The sequence below is a fragment of the Anomalospiza imberbis genome, chromosome 18 (assembly GCF_031753505.1).
Source record: "Anomalospiza imberbis isolate Cuckoo-Finch-1a 21T00152 chromosome 18, ASM3175350v1, whole genome shotgun sequence".
NCBI classification, from domain to species: domain Eukaryota; kingdom Metazoa; phylum Chordata; class Aves; order Passeriformes; family Viduidae; genus Anomalospiza; species Anomalospiza imberbis.
In genome coordinates this window covers 556056-578034 of record NC_089698.1, presented here as the reverse complement: position 1 = coordinate 578034, position 21979 = coordinate 556056, and the positions used below count along the sequence as shown (strand labels likewise).

General features: G+C 46.3%; 1 protein-coding gene across 2 annotated transcripts in view; it reads right to left on the bottom strand.

The window, feature by feature from the left end:
* RIMBP2 (RIMS binding protein 2) overlaps window positions 1–21979 on the bottom strand; it is a 104762-nt gene that overhangs the window by 15805 nt on the left and 66978 nt on the right. For both annotated transcript variants that reach the window (XM_068208327.1, XM_068208328.1), the window contains exons 5-13: window positions 20384–20434; window positions 15840–16044; window positions 9209–9360; window positions 6776–6852; window positions 5863–5972; window positions 4638–5444; window positions 2584–2735; window positions 1812–2273; window positions 47–190 (exon numbers count right to left, since the gene is read on the bottom strand). In XM_068208327.1, the coding sequence (XP_068064428.1) occupies window positions 47–190; window positions 1812–2273; window positions 2584–2735; window positions 4638–5444; window positions 5863–5972; window positions 6776–6852; window positions 9209–9360; window positions 15840–16044; window positions 20384–20434 (2160 nt within the window). The remainder of the gene's footprint in view (window positions 1–46; window positions 191–1811; window positions 2274–2583; window positions 2736–4637; window positions 5445–5862; window positions 5973–6775; window positions 6853–9208; window positions 9361–15839; window positions 16045–20383; window positions 20435–21979) is intronic.

Below are 21979 nucleotides of genomic sequence, written 5' to 3'. Positions count from 1 at the left end.
GGCTCCTGCTGAGCACCTGCTACAACAACAAAGCCAGGCTACTCACTTGCTTTCCAAGCTCCGACTCTTTCAGGAAATCATCAACCGAGGCTCCCCTTCGCTTGACCTTGGGGGAGTCGTAGCCATCCTCCTCCTCGTCCGAGTATGGGGCCGCGCTGCTCCTCTCGCTGAAAACGCTCCTCCTCTCCATCTGGGGAAGCAACAAAGCCAGGAGCTGTGAGGGACACTGCCCCTGCACCCAGGGACACAAATGCAAATACAAAGACTCAAGCATGCAACATTTAAATGTTCTCATGGTTTAAAGCACTGTTAGTTCCCCCTGGCTGGAACCTTTGAGGAGCTTTTCAAGAAGTTCTTGCCTGTTTTATTACCCTCACTCTTAAACAATTACCTGATTCTATGTGCTTATCAGATGAGCTGCCAGCTCTCCTCCCTGTGCCACTTATCAAAATTCTCAGTATTCTGCAGTCAGAGGCTGCCAGCAAAGACACTCCTTTCCCCTTGGCAGAGGTAGTGGATGATCAAGCCACAACAGCATTTGTGACCTCAATACACAAAAAGCCCCAGAAGGAGGCTGTGGGCTCTTGCTGTGCTCTGAGGAGCCTCTTGGCCTCAGCAATTCCTGCTGGCTCTGGTGACAGTGCCCAGCAGCCACCGAGAAGCAGGGGCAGGCACACAGCTCCTTCTGCAGCACTTACCATGAGTGAAGAATTCACACCACAGGGGACTAAACATGACAAATATCCCTGGCAGGATTTGATTTAATTTAGAATTAATTTGTCTATAAACTTCTGTCCACATTCCTGAATAAAACATTTCAAGCGTCACTTAAACTAATGTAATAAACGTGGTTCAGAGCACAGGTTATGTCAGCAATTTTCCAAACCAGAAAAAGTATTTCTGTTCTCTTTCCCTCTATGGTTCTTAAATCCACTTTCACCTCATGGGGCCAAAGAAACCAATCGCCTTTTCTCCCTCTATTACATTCCAGTCTTATTTTTAAACAAAAGGAAGATAGATACAGATGCATACATATGTATTTATCAGACCTTATTGATTCAGAGTTATTCAGGTTCTCAAAAGCTGGTTCGATTTACCCACTGTATCAAATGCATCCCAAAACAGGAACAGTCAATACGCTGGGGCTGTTAAGTCATGTGTGAACTGTCAAAATTAATGCAGTTATTTTGGAGATACAATGGGAGACTAAAAACTGGACATAACTGATGACTGCCAGATGAAGCACCAAGAAAATCTATGGAATAAGTGACACCTCAGCTTGCAAGAAGTTACAGACAGTTGTGAGCAGCTTGTGATGAGAAAGGAACTGCCCAGGGCACTGGGAGTATTTAAATATTGCATATTTGTGTGGAAAACCCACAGCACGTTGTCAGGATGCATCCACATCAGCTGCAGACCCCAGAGCCCCAAATGTGGGATTTAAATCAACTGGCAAAGATCTGAGTCAGTGCAGCAGCCATGGGTCATGGTGGTCCCAAACCAGGGGTGGCCTTGGGCAGCAACACTGCTGGCAGCTCCAGGAGGAGCTGGAGTGAAAAACAGCTGCAAATGTGTGTGAACAGGCAGCACTGAGAAGGACAAATGTGCAAAATTTCCTGTGGATCCACGACAGCGGACACAGGAGGGCTTTATCAGCCCAGAATTTCAGCACTCCGCTTCTCAAGCTATGGATCTTCAGAGCTTAGGAAAGATTACCCGCTCCCTGAAGCACACGGGGAACAATCTTCAATGGCAAGTGTCACAGTGAACAGACCAGCCCAAAAAAGCCCTGGGAAGGAGTTTGCCTTTACCCTGTTGCTCTCTGCCACTCTTTGTGCAGCTTCTCTTGCCATGGCTTTTGCGACGGTGTTGGGGACTGGAGTGCCTTGGGGCTGGGGCAGGATCCTGTTGGGGGATGGAGACCTCCTGCCCTGGAGTGGGCCGTGGAAGCTGGGTGGCTCCAGCATGTGTCCGTGGACAGGGGACACCGAACGAGTCTGCTCCCACGACTCATCCCTTTTCAAATGTGGGCCTAGGTGCTCTTCTTTGGTTTCTGGGGCTCCGGCACTTGCTAATGGCTTAGATTTGGGAGCAGTTCTGGGGTGAGGGGTTGGAGGCACCAGGAGGTCAGATGGAATGGCAGCAAGAGGAGAGTCCACGGACTCGCCCTGTGCAGAGAGCGTCCGCACCGTCACCTCCCGGGCGTCCAGGCCGCGCAGCCGCAGCAGCTCCACCGGCGTGCCCTCTGCTGCTGGGAACGTCACCTCGGCCACCTGCGGGCACAGAAGCCACCTGTGAGCACCCAGCCACCTGCTGGCCTCCCCTCGGCCCACTGGGGCACAGCCCTCGGCCGCCTCAGAGCGAGCTGCTGCCAGCACGGCGTGGGCTCCCCGCCAGGGCTGCCCCTCACACCAGCTTGGCCTTCGCCCCTCCAGCCCCTCTGGCCAAAAGGGCTCCTAGAAAGGAGCAGGTTACGCCCAAACACAGGACAGGCTCCACCTGCAGCTAAGGAGCCCCTGCAGGGCCGTGCCAGCCGTCCCTGCCAGCTGGAGCTCCAGCAGAGGGTGGCAGGAGGGGACTCACCCGCTGCCCTTTGGCATAGACACCGTAACCCGTGACGCTGGCACCGTGGGACGTCCCCGTCGCCGACAGAGCCGGGGGCTTCCAGGACACCTGCACTGTCCCTGGCGTGGGCCCCGCCCGGACAGACACGTCCTGAGGTGGAGCTGGAGGACCTAAGAGAGATGGGAGCGGTCACTCTGGAGCCTCGGACCAGGAGCAGTGGGCTGAGGTACAGCGCGGGCTGCAGGCTGCAACTGCAACATTTTCCACCAACTGAATAAAGCACAGCTGGGCCCACGGTCCTTCCTCTGCACTGAATCAAAAAACACACCCAGTAACCTCCTAAGGCATTTACAGTGTGTTAGTGTAACAGCACACCACATACCTCCTTAATTAAAAGGCATTACCCTGCTATAAATAGCTCTACTTTGGCCAGAAAGCCAAAGAAAAAATATCACAGAGATTATTAGTTCATAAATTTTTCAAGCATCCTGTTGTGTTAATTTAACCAGCAAACCCTCAGCAGAGGCTGCTGCTAAAGCGTGTCAGAAGCAGGGCTGGGCTGCAGCCATCTCTGCAGAGCAGAACAAGACCTGGCTGCTGTGAGATTGCTTCTCCCAGCGAACTAAACACAGCCAGATCCTCTTCATCTACCAAAAAGGCTACAAACACTTCAGCTGCGCTTGATACGTGTGCAAATATCACACCAGACCACTGGCAAACCGCCAGTGCATTTCACTGGTTTGCTGCCACTGAATTTTGTCCTCTAGTGGATATGGAAACGAAATCATGGTCATGTTGAGGACAGGCACAACAGGAAGGTTTTGCTCACGCCATCCCTGCATCTATGAAGTATTTTTATCTTGCAAGTTCAGAGTATGCAAATTGACCTTATACTATTCTTGGCCAAGAGAGATTTTGGTTCAGGATTGAATTTCAGCTTTCCTGGTCATCCTATTTTATTGACAGCCAGCACTCCCAATTCAGCAAGGCTGCTCAGCTTACAAGGAAGAATGCATCTGGTCTAACCCAGCATCTCACCAATGACAATGACATTAATCTGCTCCTGCAGGAGAAGTCACCTTCCTGTCATTCTCCCACAATGAAGCAATCCCCAGGGTGTCTGTCTCGACCTTCACAGGCTGTGCAGAGATAGGTTTAACAAACTGCAACGCCCGAGGCTCAGCATGGTTCCTGTTTCCTCCCATCATCAAATGGGAAATTATTCCTGATGATTTTCCATGGTCTTGGTCATCAGCATAAATGTTTGTTTTGGAATTCTGCTACACTTTGCTCCTCATGGGGTTTTCTACATAAATTAGCTCCAAATACTGCAGCAGCCCCATTGGTCCTGATCCTGTACTTATTTCTATTTTTAGATCTGAGTGCCCAAAAGAGAAACACTTCTGTTTTTACGTGAGCAATTCCATTTGATGAATGAAGATGAGTTCAATTGCATGACACTCTATGATGGTAACTCCCATCACTGACTCTGAATTCATCCTTTTCCTTTGCTCCAATGACTCTGAAACCAGGCATCAGCCTCTAACCACATCAACAGCTGCTATTTTGTTTTGTCTACACAACAGTGGAAAGTTGGCTTGTGTCTCTAGAAGTGCTCCCAGTGGAACAAAGCAGTGGGGAAGATTCTGGGAGCTCTGGCTCCAAAAGCTGAGGCTTCACTGCACCTCAGCTCCTCAGCAGAGAGCAGCTCTGCATTGCTCAGCAGACTTCACAGCTAGAGGGGATTCAGCATGGGAAGTGCTTGGCCAATTCACTACCTTATTTCTGCTCTAGTTTTCAGCACTGCTTCAATGGTCTTGAATCATGGCGAATGGCTGACAACACTTACCAGCACTCCTCATGTAAAAGCCAAGTGGGGAAAAACCTCAGACTTTCCAAACACAATGAATCTGTTGACTTTACAAATTCAAATTGTACAATGAAGTTGATTGCACCGTCACAACCAAAATGCACTTACATTCCCTAAACGCTGTGTGGGTTAAAGTATTTTATCTGGTATTTTCAGAGAAATTTAACTGAAGAGTTTTGGGGTAGGGAGGAAAATATCAAACCTGCTGGCAATGTAGAAAATTCCACAAAGGCTTCCTTTTTTTCTCGCTGTTCCAAGGGAAGCTGCCAGGGCATCTGGTGGGGCTTTGCCATGACCTTCACCTTGTAGGCCATATTGGGCTTCAAATTAAAAAAATGGTACTTGTAGCTAGCAGCCTTGACAATGTCAAATTCCTCCTCGTTCAGGAAGATGACATGACTGTAATTACTGTTTGTAGGGAGCCAGGACAGCTCAGCAGAAATCTGGGTTATGTTGTCCACGCGGAGGTTGGAGGGGGCGACGATGACGTCCTTGCCCACCAGCAAGGTACACTGCAGCTCGTCGGAGTTGCCCTTGTTGGTGATGCTCTGGATGGATATCCGGTACGTGCAGGTGGAGGTGTTGAGCTTTTCTATCAGAGCTTTCGTCCTGCTGCCCAGGGCTATGTTCATCCTGACCTCCTTGTCCACCAGGACGTTGTAGCTGCTGACGGTTCCCCAGCCGGGCGGCACCACCGGTGGCTCCCAGCCCACAATGACACTTTTGGCTAGTTGTTTGATAAGGGTGATTTTTCTAGGATAAGGCACAATGTCTTCTCCAATCTCGTCGATGTTGACGTCCAGGGTCCCTGCGCCGTTGCTGACCACGCCGGAGTCGATGTGGCTCGGGGGGCTGATCTCCAGCTCTCCTTCCAGAGGAGGGCCCGAGCGGTTGAGGAAGTTCTGGTCCTGCTCGCTGCTCAGCGCGCTCGACAGACGCGCCTCGTTGTCCTGAACAAAATCCACAAAGTTGGAAGGGACGAGCCCTCTCTGTCCATCCAGCAGCTCTCCTGCAGAGAAAGAGCAATGCCATTAAAACCCCTGAAGGGGAATTCCTCGTCCATGGCAGTGCCTCGAGAGTGGACAAGATAAGGGGAGAGAGATGAGCGAAAGCAATAAAAAACATCCCCAACTTGGGAACATAAAGGCTTATTAAGGGAAATACCAGAACTGCCAGTAAGCTTTTTTGTCAACTTAAATCTTGCCAGTAGGAAAAGCTGACACTATAAAATCTTTTATAATTAGCTCTGCCTGCAAGGAGCGGCTTTGCTGGTGCAGAAACTCTTTTAATTAACACCACGATGATAAAGCTAAATTTAGCAACCGATTTAGGAGCAGACAAAGGAAAGAGTTTTGAGCGTCTTTGACAGACGAGCTGATTTCAATCTGCATGAATTAGCATGAATTCACGGATTAAATAAAAAATACCTTCATAGAAGCCATCCTCGTCCATGTCTCCGTACACATAAAGGTACTTTCCTGCCGTGAGAGGGAGCTCCGCCTCTGGGTTCTCGTTTGGTCCATCGAAGGGGTTGTAGCTGTGGGGGGACAGGCAGAGTGCTGCTCAGGAGAGGGGCTGCAGCTCCACGGAGGGCAATTTCCCTGGGCAGTGTCTTTGCATCCCTTCTGAGACACCCGGGTCAGTCTGTGCCTGTGAGGTTCCTCTGCCCCTAAACCCACGTCCTTTCCTGCAGCATTTACTTAGACACTGCTCACTTAGGGCTCTTGAAAAACACTGGCCAAAACTGTCTTTATTTTTTAGAATCAATTAAAGCAAACTCAGTTGTGGGGGTCTTTTCCAGCTGCTGTATTCAATCTTATGTTCCCTTTATACAAGTTCATGAAACTTCTACAGAGGCAAGGTAAAAGAAGACAAAAACAGTAAGCTACATCTAAGAGAAGCTACTGAGAGACAAAAAGGACTTAGAAAGCACTTAAATCTATATCCATCCTGAAAGAAACTGTTAGCCACTGAAATTTTTATCATGACAGTCCTTCATGCCTAAAATTTTAATGTGCAAAGCAGTGATGGACTTCAAATATTCTCTTGCTTGAAGAAGTAATTGAAAAGAACAGACTGAGACCTCCTCTCTGGAGCAGGAGGTACCCATTTAATCTGATTTAGACACTGGAGGACAGGAATGCAGGGGGGTGGGAGAGCTCAGCTCCCTCTGCCAGCTTGGGCACATGGACAGGCACTGCTCTGCAGCCAGTGCAAACGGCACAGGCCCTCCAGAACATTCTTTCCTTGTAATAATTCAGTGCAGGAATGAAGTGGAGCCAAACCTGATGTTGAATATTACAGCTGTGTGTGATGGCTGTAACCAGATGGGTGCTTTACCTATAACGGGCAATGCAAAGATGGACTTTCCCAGAATATCTCTGCTTTGAGGTATTGGAATTCTGATCATTATCCATCTGTGGGGGAGGGAGAAAAAAAATGTGATTACAAAAACAGAAGAATGAACAGTTTTCCTGACAGGTGACATGAATCAGTGAACACACAATATCAAGGAAAAAATAATTAAATTTTAACATGGAGCACAACTGGTTAATTTTACTTAGAAGGGCAGAATCCAGTGCCTCAGCACTTAAAACAAATGCTGAGTTTAGAACTGGTGCAAGTGTCAACCTCCAAACACCTGGAAACCACGAGTATCACACAAAACATACTCCTTGCCAATCCAATCCCATCCAACCCAACCCAATCCACAGCATCAGCATCTCTTGAACGCCATCCTTTCCACTGCCTGAAGGAAATAACATATTTTACTCTGAATTTCACATCACATTTAATTCAATCCTGCAAAGCCACACGTTTATTCAATTACAAATCTGGTCTACAAAACCTGGAGATTTAATTGTGGTGTTGAATCAACACAGACTCTGCCTGTTTTAGCTCTGCACGAGGTCTCTCACTAGTAAAACAGTAATTTCAGCTGTGCTTTGAGCTAGTAGTGGTTTTAAAGTGAGGGATGAACCTCCCTCCACTCATTGTACAGTCTGCTGTGAGCCATTTCAGAAAAAATGACCAACTTTTTGCCTGAACTTGAGAAAACTTTAATTAAGGTAGAATGCTGGGTTAACAGTGGGATCAAATACAATAAACTGTCCAAAAACTGAGCAAAATTTTACAACCTAGACAGAGTGAACCCTGAACTGCAGCTGCCAGGTCTAAACCAGTCCCTGCCAAGAGCACACCAGGAAAATTCTCAGTGAAGTCCCTTTTCCTCTGAATTGACTCCTGAGGGTGGTTTAGCCCAGCACACACTGCTCTGCCAGAGTATCACTGATTGATTGACTGATTGACTGACTGATTGATTTCAGACTACCCCGCGTTATGTTTCATTTTTTAGATTTTATTCATACACCCTCCTTTGGGTCCGGGTGTCTCTAAAGAGGAATGGAGCTGAATTTCTGTGAGCTTGCATAATGTAAGAGTGTATCACATAATTACACTCTAGAAGGCACAAAACACACAGTTCTGCAAAAGAGGGCTTGACATCCTCAGTGAGAGATAGCTCAAAAGTAATAGAAAAGGGGAATTAAATTTGACGTTTGCTTCTCCTGTTCCTTGCTGTTAGTTCTGCTTCCCTAAGTCTCCTTGCCAAGCTGCTTTTTCTGTGGCCTCTTCAAAGAGCAGTTAATGTTTCCAATTTTCAATAATGCTGCTACACAAATATACACAAATATTTCCTCTGGATAATCCTCAGATATGCCCATGGAATTCCCACTCTACAAGAATCCAGTATTTTGTGGAATGCCCTCAGGCTTTTGATCCATTTAGAAACATTTTGATTCCATCAACTTTCACATTTTCATATCAATTAATATAACATAGATAGAAAATATGCACGCACTTGCAACTTATTTACTCCTGTAAAGATTAGGAAAGGGATTTCCTGAAATGAGGGGTAAAATCTGAAGATCATTTCCTCATGGCTATCTGCCCATATAAACCAGGGTATTTAATAGAAAATAATACCCTTCCACAGAGTTTCCAAGATTTGTTCTACGCAGTTTTTATATTTAATATTTGTCCTAAATATTAAAAAACCAACTTTGAACAATTCTTCTGAGCTTCCCATTGGATTTCTACTGGAATTCCAATGAAAAGCAGAAAAGCTTCCCAAGGAAGGAGGAACAGAACCCTTCAAAAGCATGACTGACTACAAAATGTGGAGCTGAGTTACTTTAGTGACAGCATCCTGCAATTTCACTCCCATTTTCCAGGCTCAGAATCCCTTGGGAGAAGCTGGGGGGGCTGTGAGCAGGTGGTGCCTGCCCTGCTGCAGGGGAAGGGTCACACAGCACAGCAGCCAGGCAGAGAGCGAGTCCTGCAAAATGACCCAAGCATTTTCTGTGCCAGCGTCCTGGGGCAGGCACGGAGCTCCTGCTGCTCTGCCCAGGCTGCTGCAGTCCCCCCCTCTGGAACACAGCTCTGCCACACCTGCCTGCCACAGCCCTGCCCCAGAGCAGAAATGCTGCTGTGCCCCTCACCCAGACACGCTCTGTGTGCAGCACTGAGATCTTCAGAGAAGCTCCAGTTCCTCACACAGCTGATTTTCATCCCGTGTAACTGGGACATCAGCTGCAGCTCCTTTGAAAATGTCACTTAAATTCCCACTGATCATGTTCCCAAGTTGCCTCAGAAAATGAGAACATTCATGTCTTGACTTTTTAAAAGCAGGTAGATCAACCTGCAACTGCCTGCTGGAGCAGAGGAGCCTCAGCCCCAAATCACTTTTTCAGTAAAAAATTGAAGAAGACTCACGTCTGAATCAAATCTGCATCTTGGGGTACCAGATCTTGACTTGGACAGGAACGTGGGTTTGACAGACAGTTGTTCTGGTTTGTCTCCAGATATCTGAAGGGGTCGGATAAACTCTGAGATCACACAGCGACTTCCAGAAGGGCTTTCATGACCTGGCAGTGAACAGAGCACACACGAGGGTCAGGAATGGCTCCCAAGCACAAACACTGCCACTACCCAGCAGAAGGTTACTGTCCTCTCCTGTCAGAAGCCTTTCAAGAAGAAGGCTGTGGTGGGTAGGCTGCAGAGCATGGACATAGCTCAGCCTGCCAGACTTTGGTAAATTGCTCAAGCCAACAACATGTAACAAAACATGACAGAAGTTACAGGCAGAAAGTGAAGGCATTTTCATTCAAAGAACTCCAAGGTAGAGTTTCCCCCAGTGAAAAGAATCCACCTTTGTCCTGAGCCCCCGGGTGTGTGTGGGGAAGCTGTGAGCCACGCTGTGTAACACACCTGGCACTGCAGAGCTGCTGCTGGAGCCTGCATTCCTTCTGGGGACTCTGTCATAATCTGGAAGTCAGAAGCAAGTCATACATTTGTGTTCTAAAAAAGAGACTGGAATGCTAATGATGCAGTTGGCAGGATATTCATTTTGCAATGAAGTTGTTTGACTTTTGGCAGGCAGGAAGAGCCAGGAGCACCTGCCTTGTATTTCCAAGGAGGTCCTCACTGACACCAGCACTAAACCACATTAATTTGATCCCAGGGCTATCCCTCCAGTTTCTAAAACATGGAAACTCAGACTGTGCAAAAGGAAAAATCTCCAAAAATCCTCCTGGAGTATTTTTACTGTGCTTTTTAAAAAGAGTTTAGAAGAAAGGAAAAGAGAGATTACTCTGCACAATGAGTAGCCTCACGAGAGGCTGAACGCTGTTCTCTCCTCCTGACTCAGGTGAAAACCAGAGGTGAGACAAGAACAGCGTGGTCCAGGCTGCAAGAGAGACTAACAAAGCTGGTAAAAGCCACGTGTACATTTTCCCTTTCACTGTTGGTTTGGTCCCCAAAGCAGGAATTGCAAACGGAGCTGGATTTTACCTGCAGCAGAGCAGGAGCTGCAGTGGAGCACAGCGAGCTGCTGCTGACACATTCAGATGTGCAGAATGCATTCTGCCTCTCATCAACATAATGAGCCGGTGCTCTCATTTTTCAGCCCCTGAATATGTGTAGGTTCAGCATTTCCTCTCCTGTTCTGCCAGAAGTCTGGTCAGCAACGTTTTGCTACTGAATTTCAAGATTCCCAGTCCAGGTCACCAGGAATTGTCAGAGGAACCTCTTTGTACTCACTGCAGAGGAGAAAAAGCTCCAAGAATACCATCAGAGGGTTTCTGGTGTGCTCATTAGTCCAATATGATTAATTTTCTCTGCATCACTGTAATTTACAGCAGGCCAGCTTCAGCACATTGACAGCGGGGAAATATACAGCTCACCACACAAAAGATTAATTACAACCAGCCCCACTTAGAGCAATCCCCAGGCTGGGAAAGGGCACATTTTTTATTCTTGGAACCTTTTGCACATCTATAACAGAGAAGTGCTCCCCATTCAGGAACCTTTAGCCAATTTTGCTCCTTCTGTTTGCTGTTAATGTGTTTGCCATCTCCGCCTGCCAGTGCCAAGCTATAAATAATTGGGCCAACTGTGATTATTCATTCAAAGGAAGCCTCTGGTTGGTCTCAGACCTCCTGCATTCTCCAGGCTTTGTTTTCAAATCACTGGCACTAGGTACAGAATGTGGAGGAAGGTTCTGGGGCAATGCAGCCCTTGCTCTGCATCCATACAGGACAATAACCAGCACAGGAACACACATTATCAGGAACTCCAGGAATATCAAGATGCTGGAAGATATGGGCCTGTCTTGTGTTTTTCACTTGGAAAATAAGGTACATAAAATTTACCCTGAGTCCTTAACACACAGGAGAGAAAGGTGTGTGGTGGCTGTGACTGCAGGATGGCCCGGGCACATCTCTGGCCCCAGATGATCACACCTCTGCTGTGAAGAGCCTGCTGTACTCCACCATCGTTATTGCCAAAGGGCTGATTTCAACAATTAGTGCTGATAACTCCACGCACACACCTCCCTGCCCAGCAGAGGCCCTGAATATCCAACAGCAAGAGGGAAGAACAGATCTTTGTGGCAGAAATGTGCCCCATCAAACAACTTCAGCAGTGAGCTCCTGTGTGTTCTGCAGAGGAGCCTTTTAAAAAGGTTATGAGACAAATATTCTATGTAAACTCAGGTGGTTCCACCTATGTAGAGCCACAGCTGGACTGAAAAATAAACACAAGCATCATCCAGTAATGCCTCTGCAAAACAAAAAAACCAAACCAAAACTGAGATTCAGAGTGCAGGACGCACATTCCTCCTGAGTATCTGGGACCTCCTGCTCCCTCCTGCAGAGGATTTCTGCTCCTGCAGCTTGGCAACACAGCCGTACAAGAAAAAGGCTGCATTCAAAACTGACCTAAGTTTGCCTCCAAAAAAAGCAACTGATTAAACCTGGCTCTCTCATCCATCCAAGGCAATTACACTGAGGGCCCTGGGCTTGAGCAGCAGAATGAGGAGGAATCAGATCTGCAGACTGGTTTAAAGCTTGTTAACTGGAAACCTACAGAAAAGAAAACAAGCAAACAAACAAACAAACAAACAAAAATTCCAGTAAAACACCTTTCCTTTTATATTTCCCCTCTAGAAAAAAAAAAAAAACAGAGTTAAAAAGAAAATATACAAGAGGTCAGCTCATAAGAACACACAGCAGCATCTAGAAATGCCTTTTTCTTTTCCTTTAAATACCAGAGAAAAATCCTAAAAAGCCACAGGAATTTTGTCAGTGAAGTCTTTTTAAATCTATATATGCTTAAAATGGCCTTTATTTTCCTGACTGACAACTATTTGTTCATGAAGTCTGAAGAACACCCTATCAAGGAAAAAGGAAGAGCACCATATCTAATTTAAATGTTTCAGGGGAATTAAATCTGTCCATACTTGCATGGCAATTAGACTCTCCATTTTATTTATTGCAATTGCTGATTCCATATGGACTACCTAAATCATCTAGAAGGACCATTTAAATGAGCCTTTTAACTGATGAATAATAAATCTTAAGGCTTCTATATCTGATTGAGACATTATTGTAGGTTTAAAGTGAACTTTTTATGCTGTAATCCATCCTGGCTAGGTTTATTTCCTTTCCTGATCCATTCAAACATCACCAATTAAGGCAAAGCAGCTGGCCATAAACTGATCTCATTTCCATCATTTGCTTTGCTTTGAAAGCCTCCCTGTGTTCCCTCTTGTGTTCTTTCTTCCTCACACATAATAAAAATAATTACACTTCTGGTTTGAAGAACTTGCTGTACTCCACCATCATTCTAGAGAGAGGGCTGATTTCAGTAATTAGAAATCCTGCCCACTGGCTCAAACACGACTTTATTGTCATCAGTGCAGTCACTCTGAGGATCAATGTTGTCCAAGCACTTCTGTTGTTTGGACACAAGTGCTGCAGGCCCTGAATTCCAAGTCCCACAAAAATCAATAGGTTTTGAGAAAGGCTCAGAGAGGAAGGCCCTTAAATGTCCTGGGTGCAGACCTGGCTGTGGCTGCTGTGGTTTCACTCAAGGGTTACTGGGGAGATTTCAGTTTGGCACGTTTTGAAGTTTTTAAAAAGGTTTTTCCATTAGCATAAGTATAAATTAGCTTGGAGAGTTTGACTGAGTACCTAAAAGATGTTCAGCTGATTTTCATTTTTCATTAAATCAATCACAGTGACACAGGCTGGACCTTCACTTCTGCCTAAAGGACAGTCCAATACCTAATTACCTTTCCTTTTAAATTAATTGTTGCTTTGAGAGTCCAGTCCTTAGAGACATGAGGAGCTGCTGCTGTTGGTATTTAGGAAATTTCTACTAAATCCTTGTGTCTATCAGGAAATGCCTTGGGGATTCTCCATTAGTGCCTTTAATATCCCCTGAGGGCAGCACAGAGCGTGGCCAGCAGCCCCAGCCCTGCTCAGGAAGCCCAGGCACACAGATGTTGGGGAAGATGAAAAAGGAAAGCCTTATAAATATGATTGCCTGGCAAAAGATTTTGAGAATATGGAAACTGTAAGCGAGATTTAAATGAAAGCAAGCTTTGAGACACCAAGCCTTGGTTACTGAACAACTGGAAAACAATGGTAGGGCTGGCTGAAGGCAATCCCCTTTTGATGAAACAACACCCTCTGCTTGCAGACAGCTCCAAGGGGCAGAGCAGACCCTACCAGCTTGGCAGAAGGGGTCCAAAGAGTAGTTTTTAGGGTTTAAAATGTAACACAAAATGGTAATGTCATGATTCTCATAGGCCGTATGTAATGCTATAGGATTTGTATCTTGTACTGGATTGGTTAGTGAAAATTAGAATATTCAGCACAGAAGAAGGTTTATGGATTGTAATGGGAACTTCCTCTCTCCTGCTCTTTGGGGTCTCTCTAGCTCTTTCAGGTCTCTCTTTGGGGTCTCTCTTTCAGACTTGCTCCGAGCTGCAGCTGGCAGCTCTCAGCAGGGTCCTGCACCCACGCCCTTTGCAATAAACACAAGTTCCAAAACCTGACTTCAGAGATCTCTTGTCTCTGCCCGACCCACCGTCGCTCCTACACACAGCTCAGAGCCAGGGCTGCAGTGACACAGGGATGTCACCTCAGCTGCCCCTGCCCTGGCATCACATCGAGCTCAGCACCCTCCTCTGACAGTAACTGCTCGTCTGCAGCAGCAGGGAAGTCACTTCTGATCTCCTGGCCCCTGGGCATCAGAGCTTCTCTACTAGCTTAGGAAAAAAAAGCAAGACCATTTAACTTTTCCTGTTCCTTTTTAACTTATTTCCAAACGACTTGGGGGAATTTGTAAGTAATGAGAGTGACCTGACAACTGTTTCTTTGCAGGGCAATTGAAGTGATCCAGCCTGGGTGATGCTGATCACACTCCTCACATGGGATAACACACAATCTAACACGGGATTCACATGGAATAACACAAAATCTAACATGATTCACATGGAATAACACAATCTAACCTGTGATTCACATGGAATAACACACAATTTAACCTGTGATCCACGTGGAATAACACATAATCCAGTGTGTGATTCACATGGAATAACACACAATCTAACGTGTGATTCACATGGAATAACACAATTTAACCTGTGATTCACATGGAATAACACACAATTTAACCTGTGATCCACATGGAATAACACACAATTTAACCTGTGACCCACATGGAATAACACACAATTTAACCTGTGATCCACATGGAATAACACACAATCTGACCTGTGATTTACATGGAATAACACACAATCCAGCATGTGATTGACATGGAAGCTGTTTTTAAGTGTCCTCAGGTAACCTCTTGCCTCGAGCTTTGTCATTTTCCTATGAATAATGGATCGTTTACAAAGCTCTGCACTTGGAGAGCCGTTGCCTCTGGCAGCAGGAGATGACCCGGTGAAAGTGCAGCACAGATCTTGGATAAACACACACTGTTGACTGTAGTGTAAGAACATCAATACAGATATATATATATTTTTAAAATTACTTTATGTTCTCCATTTCTCTTGAGACTATTTTTTGCTTTTTGAAAAGTTTTACTTTCAAACTTTTATGGAGAAGTGCATAATTTCCGTTGCACAAAAGAAACTGAGCCCAAGCCATTTTGATGTCTCTCAAAATACTCCATTCAGTTTCCCCATTTTCTACCCAGGTCTGTTTAAATGGTTTTTCTATGTAATGGCCAATGCAGTGTGTGGGGTCTCTGTGCTTTCTTTCCCCATTAACTCCTCCTCTAACAAGAGAACAGACCTGCTCCTGTCCCTGGGACAGGGGAGGGTTTCCAACAAAGCCTGGACATGCAGACAGGCACATTTTCACATGAAGAATAGGCAATTTTAACTCTGAACAGGTTTCTTACCACTACACTCAACAACAATTAAGAGAATTTTGCTTGCAGTGATGCCTGGAGAGGCTCCCTGGAACAGAGGCTGGACAGTTACAGGAATAAAGTAGGGATTTATTGAAGGGCCTCAAAGGATGCACCTTGGGCAGCACAAGAGCCCAGCTGTGGCTCCACCCAAGCTGGATGGCATGTCACGAGTTTTCACACTTTTGTAAGTTTTGGTCCATTTCTATGCATTATATATTATTTTTTGCTCCATTTCAATATATTATTTGGGTTAATTGTCCAATCACAACTCCAGGTTGTGCAGTCCCATCCTCCCAGACTGCTCTCCTCCATTCCCTGTTGTTTTACACTTTTTGGGCTGAAGCTGCAGCAGTGTCCTTGGTTCTGGGGCTGGAAAAGGATTGTTCTGTGTGCCTGAGAACTGCTGACACTTTATATGGAGTTCAGAGCCACACACCAATGCAGTGCAGAGTCTGGAAAAGATGAGAGCTCAAACTGAAGGCACCAACAGCAGCGCCCAGCTGAAACTGGAAGGGGCTCAGAGGAGGTACAGGGATGCTCTGCAGGGTGAAGGTGACCCCAGACCGAGCCAGGGCTCTGCGCTCCCTTTGCCCATCACAGCCTGGCAGCGGGCGGCAGCCCTGCTGCCCCTTACCTTTGCCTATGGAGGTGGCTATCCCGTTCATCAGCTGGGCCAGGGATTTCCCGGGGGGCCCGGGGAGCCCCGGGGCTGCCAGGGAGGTGCCGCTCAGGAGGTCGATCTTGCCCGCCTGCTGCCGGAACCGCTCCAGCTCCCGCGACAGCAGGTTAAACTGCTCGCTCTGCGTCCGGCATTTCTCCTCCAGCTCCCGCACCTTGGCCTGCAGCACAGCACGGCATGAGACACGGCAGCTGGCCGGCTCCTGGGGCCAGGGAGCCAGGACAGACACGGCATTCGGGATGGACAGACACGGCATCTGGGATGGACAGCCCCCGGCCTCCCTCCGAACCTCCCCCGCGCTCGGAACGCGACCCGCGGGCAGCCCTGTCCCACCGAGGGCATTCCTGCTTTCCCCACCGCCTTCCGAGGGGAAACCCCTCATCCTGTACTCTGGCAGCGCTAAAGAAATCGCTGCCCAGAACACCTGCAGGGAGATCCTGCAGGGCTGCGACTCCTTCGCACACCTGAACGTCGGCTCTGGGTGCTGTCCCGGCCTCTCTAGGAGGCAGGTGCATCTCTGAGGTTAAGTTGAAGCCCCTAAACTGCTACATTAACGTCGGTGTATTAAAACCCCACAAGAACAAGAAAATCCCCAGTGACTCCTGCAGGATTTGGGCCCAGCCACTGGCTGAACTGCCCTTAAGAACGATGCTGCTCGCCGTAAAGCCAAAGCACACAGAGGTGCTCCAGGCACCAGCCAAGAAGGGGCTCTTGTAAGCCTGGAGAATTACCAAAACATAACAGTTTTGCTTGGATGTTGAGGCATCAGGCTTTAACAAAACAGAACCTAAAAGAGAAGGTTGTGTTGTGAATCTGCCTACACGGGATGAATGATGAATTTCTGGTGTGATGGGGGGGTGTCAGACACGTTCCCTGGCTGCCAGCAGAGACAAAGGGCACGGGGAGCTCTGGGCTTTCTCAGCTTTGACTCCAAACACCTAAAGAGTAGTGAAGACACTACAGCATGAAACCCCTTTTATCCAAATCTGCACGTTCACTGGACCAGCTAAATTAAAGCTATAATAATGTATCCCAGGCTGGTGCTTTATGGTGAGCAAACATCACCTTCCTTCATTAAAAACCCCTCTTGTGCTTAGGTGAGCAGCTGTACTAACAAAGGAAGTCTGGATAGCAAATAAATTCATTCAACTGAACTAAGAGCTTTGTTTTTTTTTTAAAGGAAAAAAACATTCCCTGTTCGTGTAAGAAAAACTGTTACATTTTATATATCAAGAAAACAACACGTATTACATACCACCTATAAAAAGATCCTAGCTGAAGGAAAATGCTTACAGTACCCAGAAGAACCCAAAAATCCAAATACAATATACAAGGTGGCACTGTTTGCTCCTTTTCTTGTAACAAATACTTTTCTAAAGGTAGAGTGAATTTTAAAGATATATTTTCCTTGCATTCATAGCACACAGATTAATTTATTTCTGCAAAAGAAGTCTCAGGGCATCCATCTGATTGATTATGAAAGGAAGAACACCAAGAATCAGACATTGTGGGAGTTTTACACAAGCACGAAATGCTCGGGGTTTTTTCTTTCATTTTTTTGCTGTGGTTTTGAGCAAATGAAATGTCAGACTTTGCTACTTGTTAATTTGCTGCATGAAAATGGCATCTATGCAGTTTCAAAAGGACATTAGGCAAACAAAGAAGAAAACTGGGTTATTTGGTTCTCACTTTCCAATGGAAAGCTTAAGGATGAGCCATTCAACTCTCTAAGAATATTACTGACCTTTCCACAAGCACTAATGGAAACTCTAGCCCAAAATAAAAAATAAAAGCATCACAATCCAGACCTCAACAGGAAGCTAAGGCTGCCTTTAAAGTATTTTTGAAAAAGCATTACTTAATATCTTAGATATTATTTGTATTGCAGCAAATGCCTTGTCTTCTGAGCATGCAGAGATTTCAAGTTCTCTCATGACAGTAGGAAGTCTGGAAGAAAAATGCCTTTACTGCTGTATTTTTAGTAGGGGTGTGAGTTGGAAGTGAGCACGAAGCTGGCACTTTATAAAGAAAATTTGCCATGAGGGCCACGATGGAGCCACCAGGAGGCATCCGCATGCTCATCCCTGCTCCTTGACTCCTGGCATGGGCTTTGTTGTCAGCCAGCCAGCCTCACCTCACTGCAGAAAATCCACAAATTCGGGTCTGACCCTGCAGAGCAAGACAGGCTCACAGGCTCAGAATTGTGGGTTTTTACCCCGTGCCATGGTCCCTGCCATTTAATCTGTGCTCACAGGCTCAGAATTGTGGGTTTTCCCCCCGTGCCATGGTCCCTGCCATTTAATCTGGGCTCACAGGCTCAGAATTGTGGGTTTTTACCCTGTGCCATGGTCCCTGCCATTTAATCTGGGCTCACAGGCTCAGAATTGTGGGTTTTTACCCCGTGCCATGGTCCCTGCCATTTAATCTGTGCTCACAGGCTCAGAATTGTGGGTTTTCCCCCCGTGCCATGGTCCCTGCCATTTAATCTGTGCTCACAGGCTCAGAATTGTGGGGTTTCCCCCCGTGCCATGGTCCCTGCCACTGAGCCTGTCCTGAGCAGGCTGGCACAGGGGTGTCCCAGATCTCCCTGGAGCTGGAGCTGTGCTCAGGGGCTGGAGATGAGGCTTTCCTGCTCAGAGCAGACTGAATGTCTGCCACTGGCACTGCCCAGCTCCTCACACAGCCCCGGGCGCTGCTGCTGAAATTCAAGCAGCTCCAGGGATGGGAAGTGAAGCAGAGCCCACCCATCACAGACAGACTGTGCACACAGGACAGGTGAGGGGAGAAGCAGCTTTCCAGGTGGGCAGGTCTGAATTCAGAGCAGTAATTAGCACGTTCTGCTGTGCAGATGTCATCTCACAGCCCCACTGCTTACAGAGCAGCCGTGGCTTTCACTGGGCAGCTCAGAGCAGCCTCAGGTGCAAATATCACATCAAACAGTCTCTGCGTTAGCAAAGGAGCAGTCTGAATTCAGACAAAATCCACAGTCAGAAAGTTACAGCCTTGAGGAAACCACCAAACCATTCCTACTGGGCATGCTTGTGAGGAACTGACTCTGGAAACCAGGACCCAAGTTCTCGTTCAACCACACCAGGATTCATTTCTTGTAGAAGAAGTTTCCTGATTCGGATGGTTTGGTATTAGGCCAATAAATGCAAAGCATGCTTGCATAGCAATGGTTCTAGCACGCATCCCATGCAGGGGGAGGCAGGGCTCTGGGACTTGTTTTCAAGGGAGAAGTGCAGGATTCAGGACAGGGAAAGGAGAATTTATGCCCTAAAATACCTGCATGCTGTCCAGGGTGTTCTGAGTGAAGTGCAAAGCAACAAATCCCAAACAAGACACAGTAAACAAAGAGATGTGAAATAAACAAAGAAATAAAAACAGTTTTGAATCATTTTTTTTACATTTCACAGCAGTCTCTTAGAACAGCTACACGTGTAAAAACATGCACCAACACAAACAACACTATAGCAATCAACACTGCTGCTGATCTGAAACGGCAAAAGGCACACCAAATAAAATGCTAAAAAATAAATGTGCTTGTGGCAATAAAAAGCAAAAGCTTTGGAAATCTCTGCGAATCAGAGGCTGCAGACAAATCAGCTAAATAAGAATTGTGCTCAGCTTGAGGGGGGTAAATAATCTCTTGTGTGTCTTGTTTCTGTTTTCCTGTGTCATATACCTTCCACCAGGTATTAAATAATAACTTCAGCTTACAGTCTGGAAGCTAAAACAAACTTTATATATATGATGCTAATGAAAGCCTATGAGTAAAAAACTCTGTGGGAACATTAACTTTTATAGGTAATAATAAACAAATGCTTTAATTTATTTCTTTCTAAAGTTGATCAATGCACCAGGAAAAATCCACCTTTCACCGAGGCATGGCCAGCAAGTACCTCTAGAAATACTGTGGGAAGGTAAAAAGACTGGAAATTACCCTTAGATAAAAGCAGGTTTCTAAATGAAATACTGACTTGCTATTAGCTATCATATTTTTGCACGTTCTTTAGGATATATACTTTAACAAAACCATTTAATGCCTTTTCCTCAGGCAGAAAAATGAAAAATGAAGTGTTCTCTTTCCAGCACACCCTTTGAAGGTTTTTGAATTCTTTCATTAGGTTTACAGTTTCTGCTTCTTTGACATGTTGCTTTATGTTTAGACAGTATTTAATTAGACAGTATTTAATTAGGAACCCATGGCATTTGCTGCAGTATTTCCAGCCTAATAAATCAAAACTCTCATCATTAATCACTCCCTTTAATAGTATTTTACAAAAAAAAGGTACCAAAAGAGAAACATACATCACTTCCAACAGCTCAGCCTAATGCCCTCCTAACTGAATTATAAATCTTAAAGGATGCGATTATATCAGAAGAGGAAAAAACCCCATTTGCCTACATTTTCCTTGCAATGCTGACAAGTGGTGATACTGCAAATGCTCCTGTTCAGAAGGGACCTGAAAAAGCCGAGGGAACCCAGAGGATCTTACCTCTAGCAACTGAACTGCTCCTTCATGCTCCTTCTTAGCTTCAACCTGAGCCTTGTTTTTGTGGAAAAGGAAAAAGGGAAAAAGAGGGAAAAGGAGGAAGAAGGCAAATTAATTCGTCATGCCACATACAATCTGCTCCCAGCACACAAACCCAGAGCTCCCATCCAGCAGGGGTGGCTGTGCCAGCTCTGCTCCGGCACTCCCAGCCTGGGAATAAATGTTTATTTTGGGAGGCTGGATCTCAGCGAGGCTTCAGAGCAGGGCTGCTGTGCTGGACCAGCACGAGCACGCTCACCACGCTGCAGCATCAGCTCCCAGCCCTCCCTGGAGCCCCCCAAATTCCAACTGAAATGCAGTTTGTTGTGCACATTGCCGGGCTGGTGGTGCAGGAACCTCCCAGAGCAGCTGGGAGAAAGCAGCACAAAAATTAAGCTCATTCTTTTAATGAAGCAACAGGATCTATCACCAAAATAAACAGCTCACAAAAAAGGCAACCACAAGACTGGCTGTTTAAAGAGCAGAGCAACATTTTAGGTCCAATCAGATGAGTTAAAGACAAAAAGAGATAATAAATAAGGGCAGTAAAGTGTCTTTTATTCACTTTTATTCATTATTTACCAAATTTTGGTTGGGAAAAGTCTAAACCTTAAAACCAAATAAATAGCACTCAGTAACTTTGAGTTATCTTCATTTTATTTCTATTTACGTTTTCACTGTCTCCTTCATTGAAGCTAGCCCAAGATAAGCAGAAATCTTGTTAACCACTGTTCATTCTGCACATTCCTCACCAGACAAAAGTCATGAACCCTCCTGTTTAGCGGAGGACAACACCCCACAGACTAATTTCATGTGCCACACATCCCAGCATGGGCACGGGTGCAGCTCTGTTTAACTCCATGGCTCAGGGCTGCCCTAATCCTTCAGTGGGACCTGGGTCAGGTCATAAAGTCAGCACCAAATCCACAGACCCAAATCCACAGCCCAAATCCACAAACCCAAAACCACAGACCAAATCCACAGCCCAAATCCACAAACCCAAAACCACAGACCAAATCCACAGCCCAAATCCACAAATCCAAAACCACAGACCCAAACCACAGCCCAAATCCACAGCCCAAATCCACAGCCCAAATCCACAAACCCAAAACCACAGACCAAATCCACAGCCCAAATCCACAGCCCAAATCCACAGCCCAAATCCACAAACCCAAAACCACAGACCAAAACCACAGACCAAAACCACAGCCCCAAACCCACAGACCAAAATCACAGCCCCAAACCCACAGACTCAAACCCACAGACCAAATCCACAGACCCAAACCCACAGACCCAAACCCACAGACCCAAACCCACAGATTCAAATCCACAAAACCAAACCCACAGACTCAAATCCACAAAACCAAACCCACAGCCCCAAACCCACAGCCCCAAACCCACAGACCCAACTCCACAGACCCAAACCCACAGAGCCAAACCCACAGACCCAAATCCACAGACCCAAACCCACAACCCCAAATGCAAAAGCCCAAACCCACAGACCCAAATGCAAAAGCCCAAACCCACAGCCCCAAGCCCACAGACTCAAACCCACAGCCC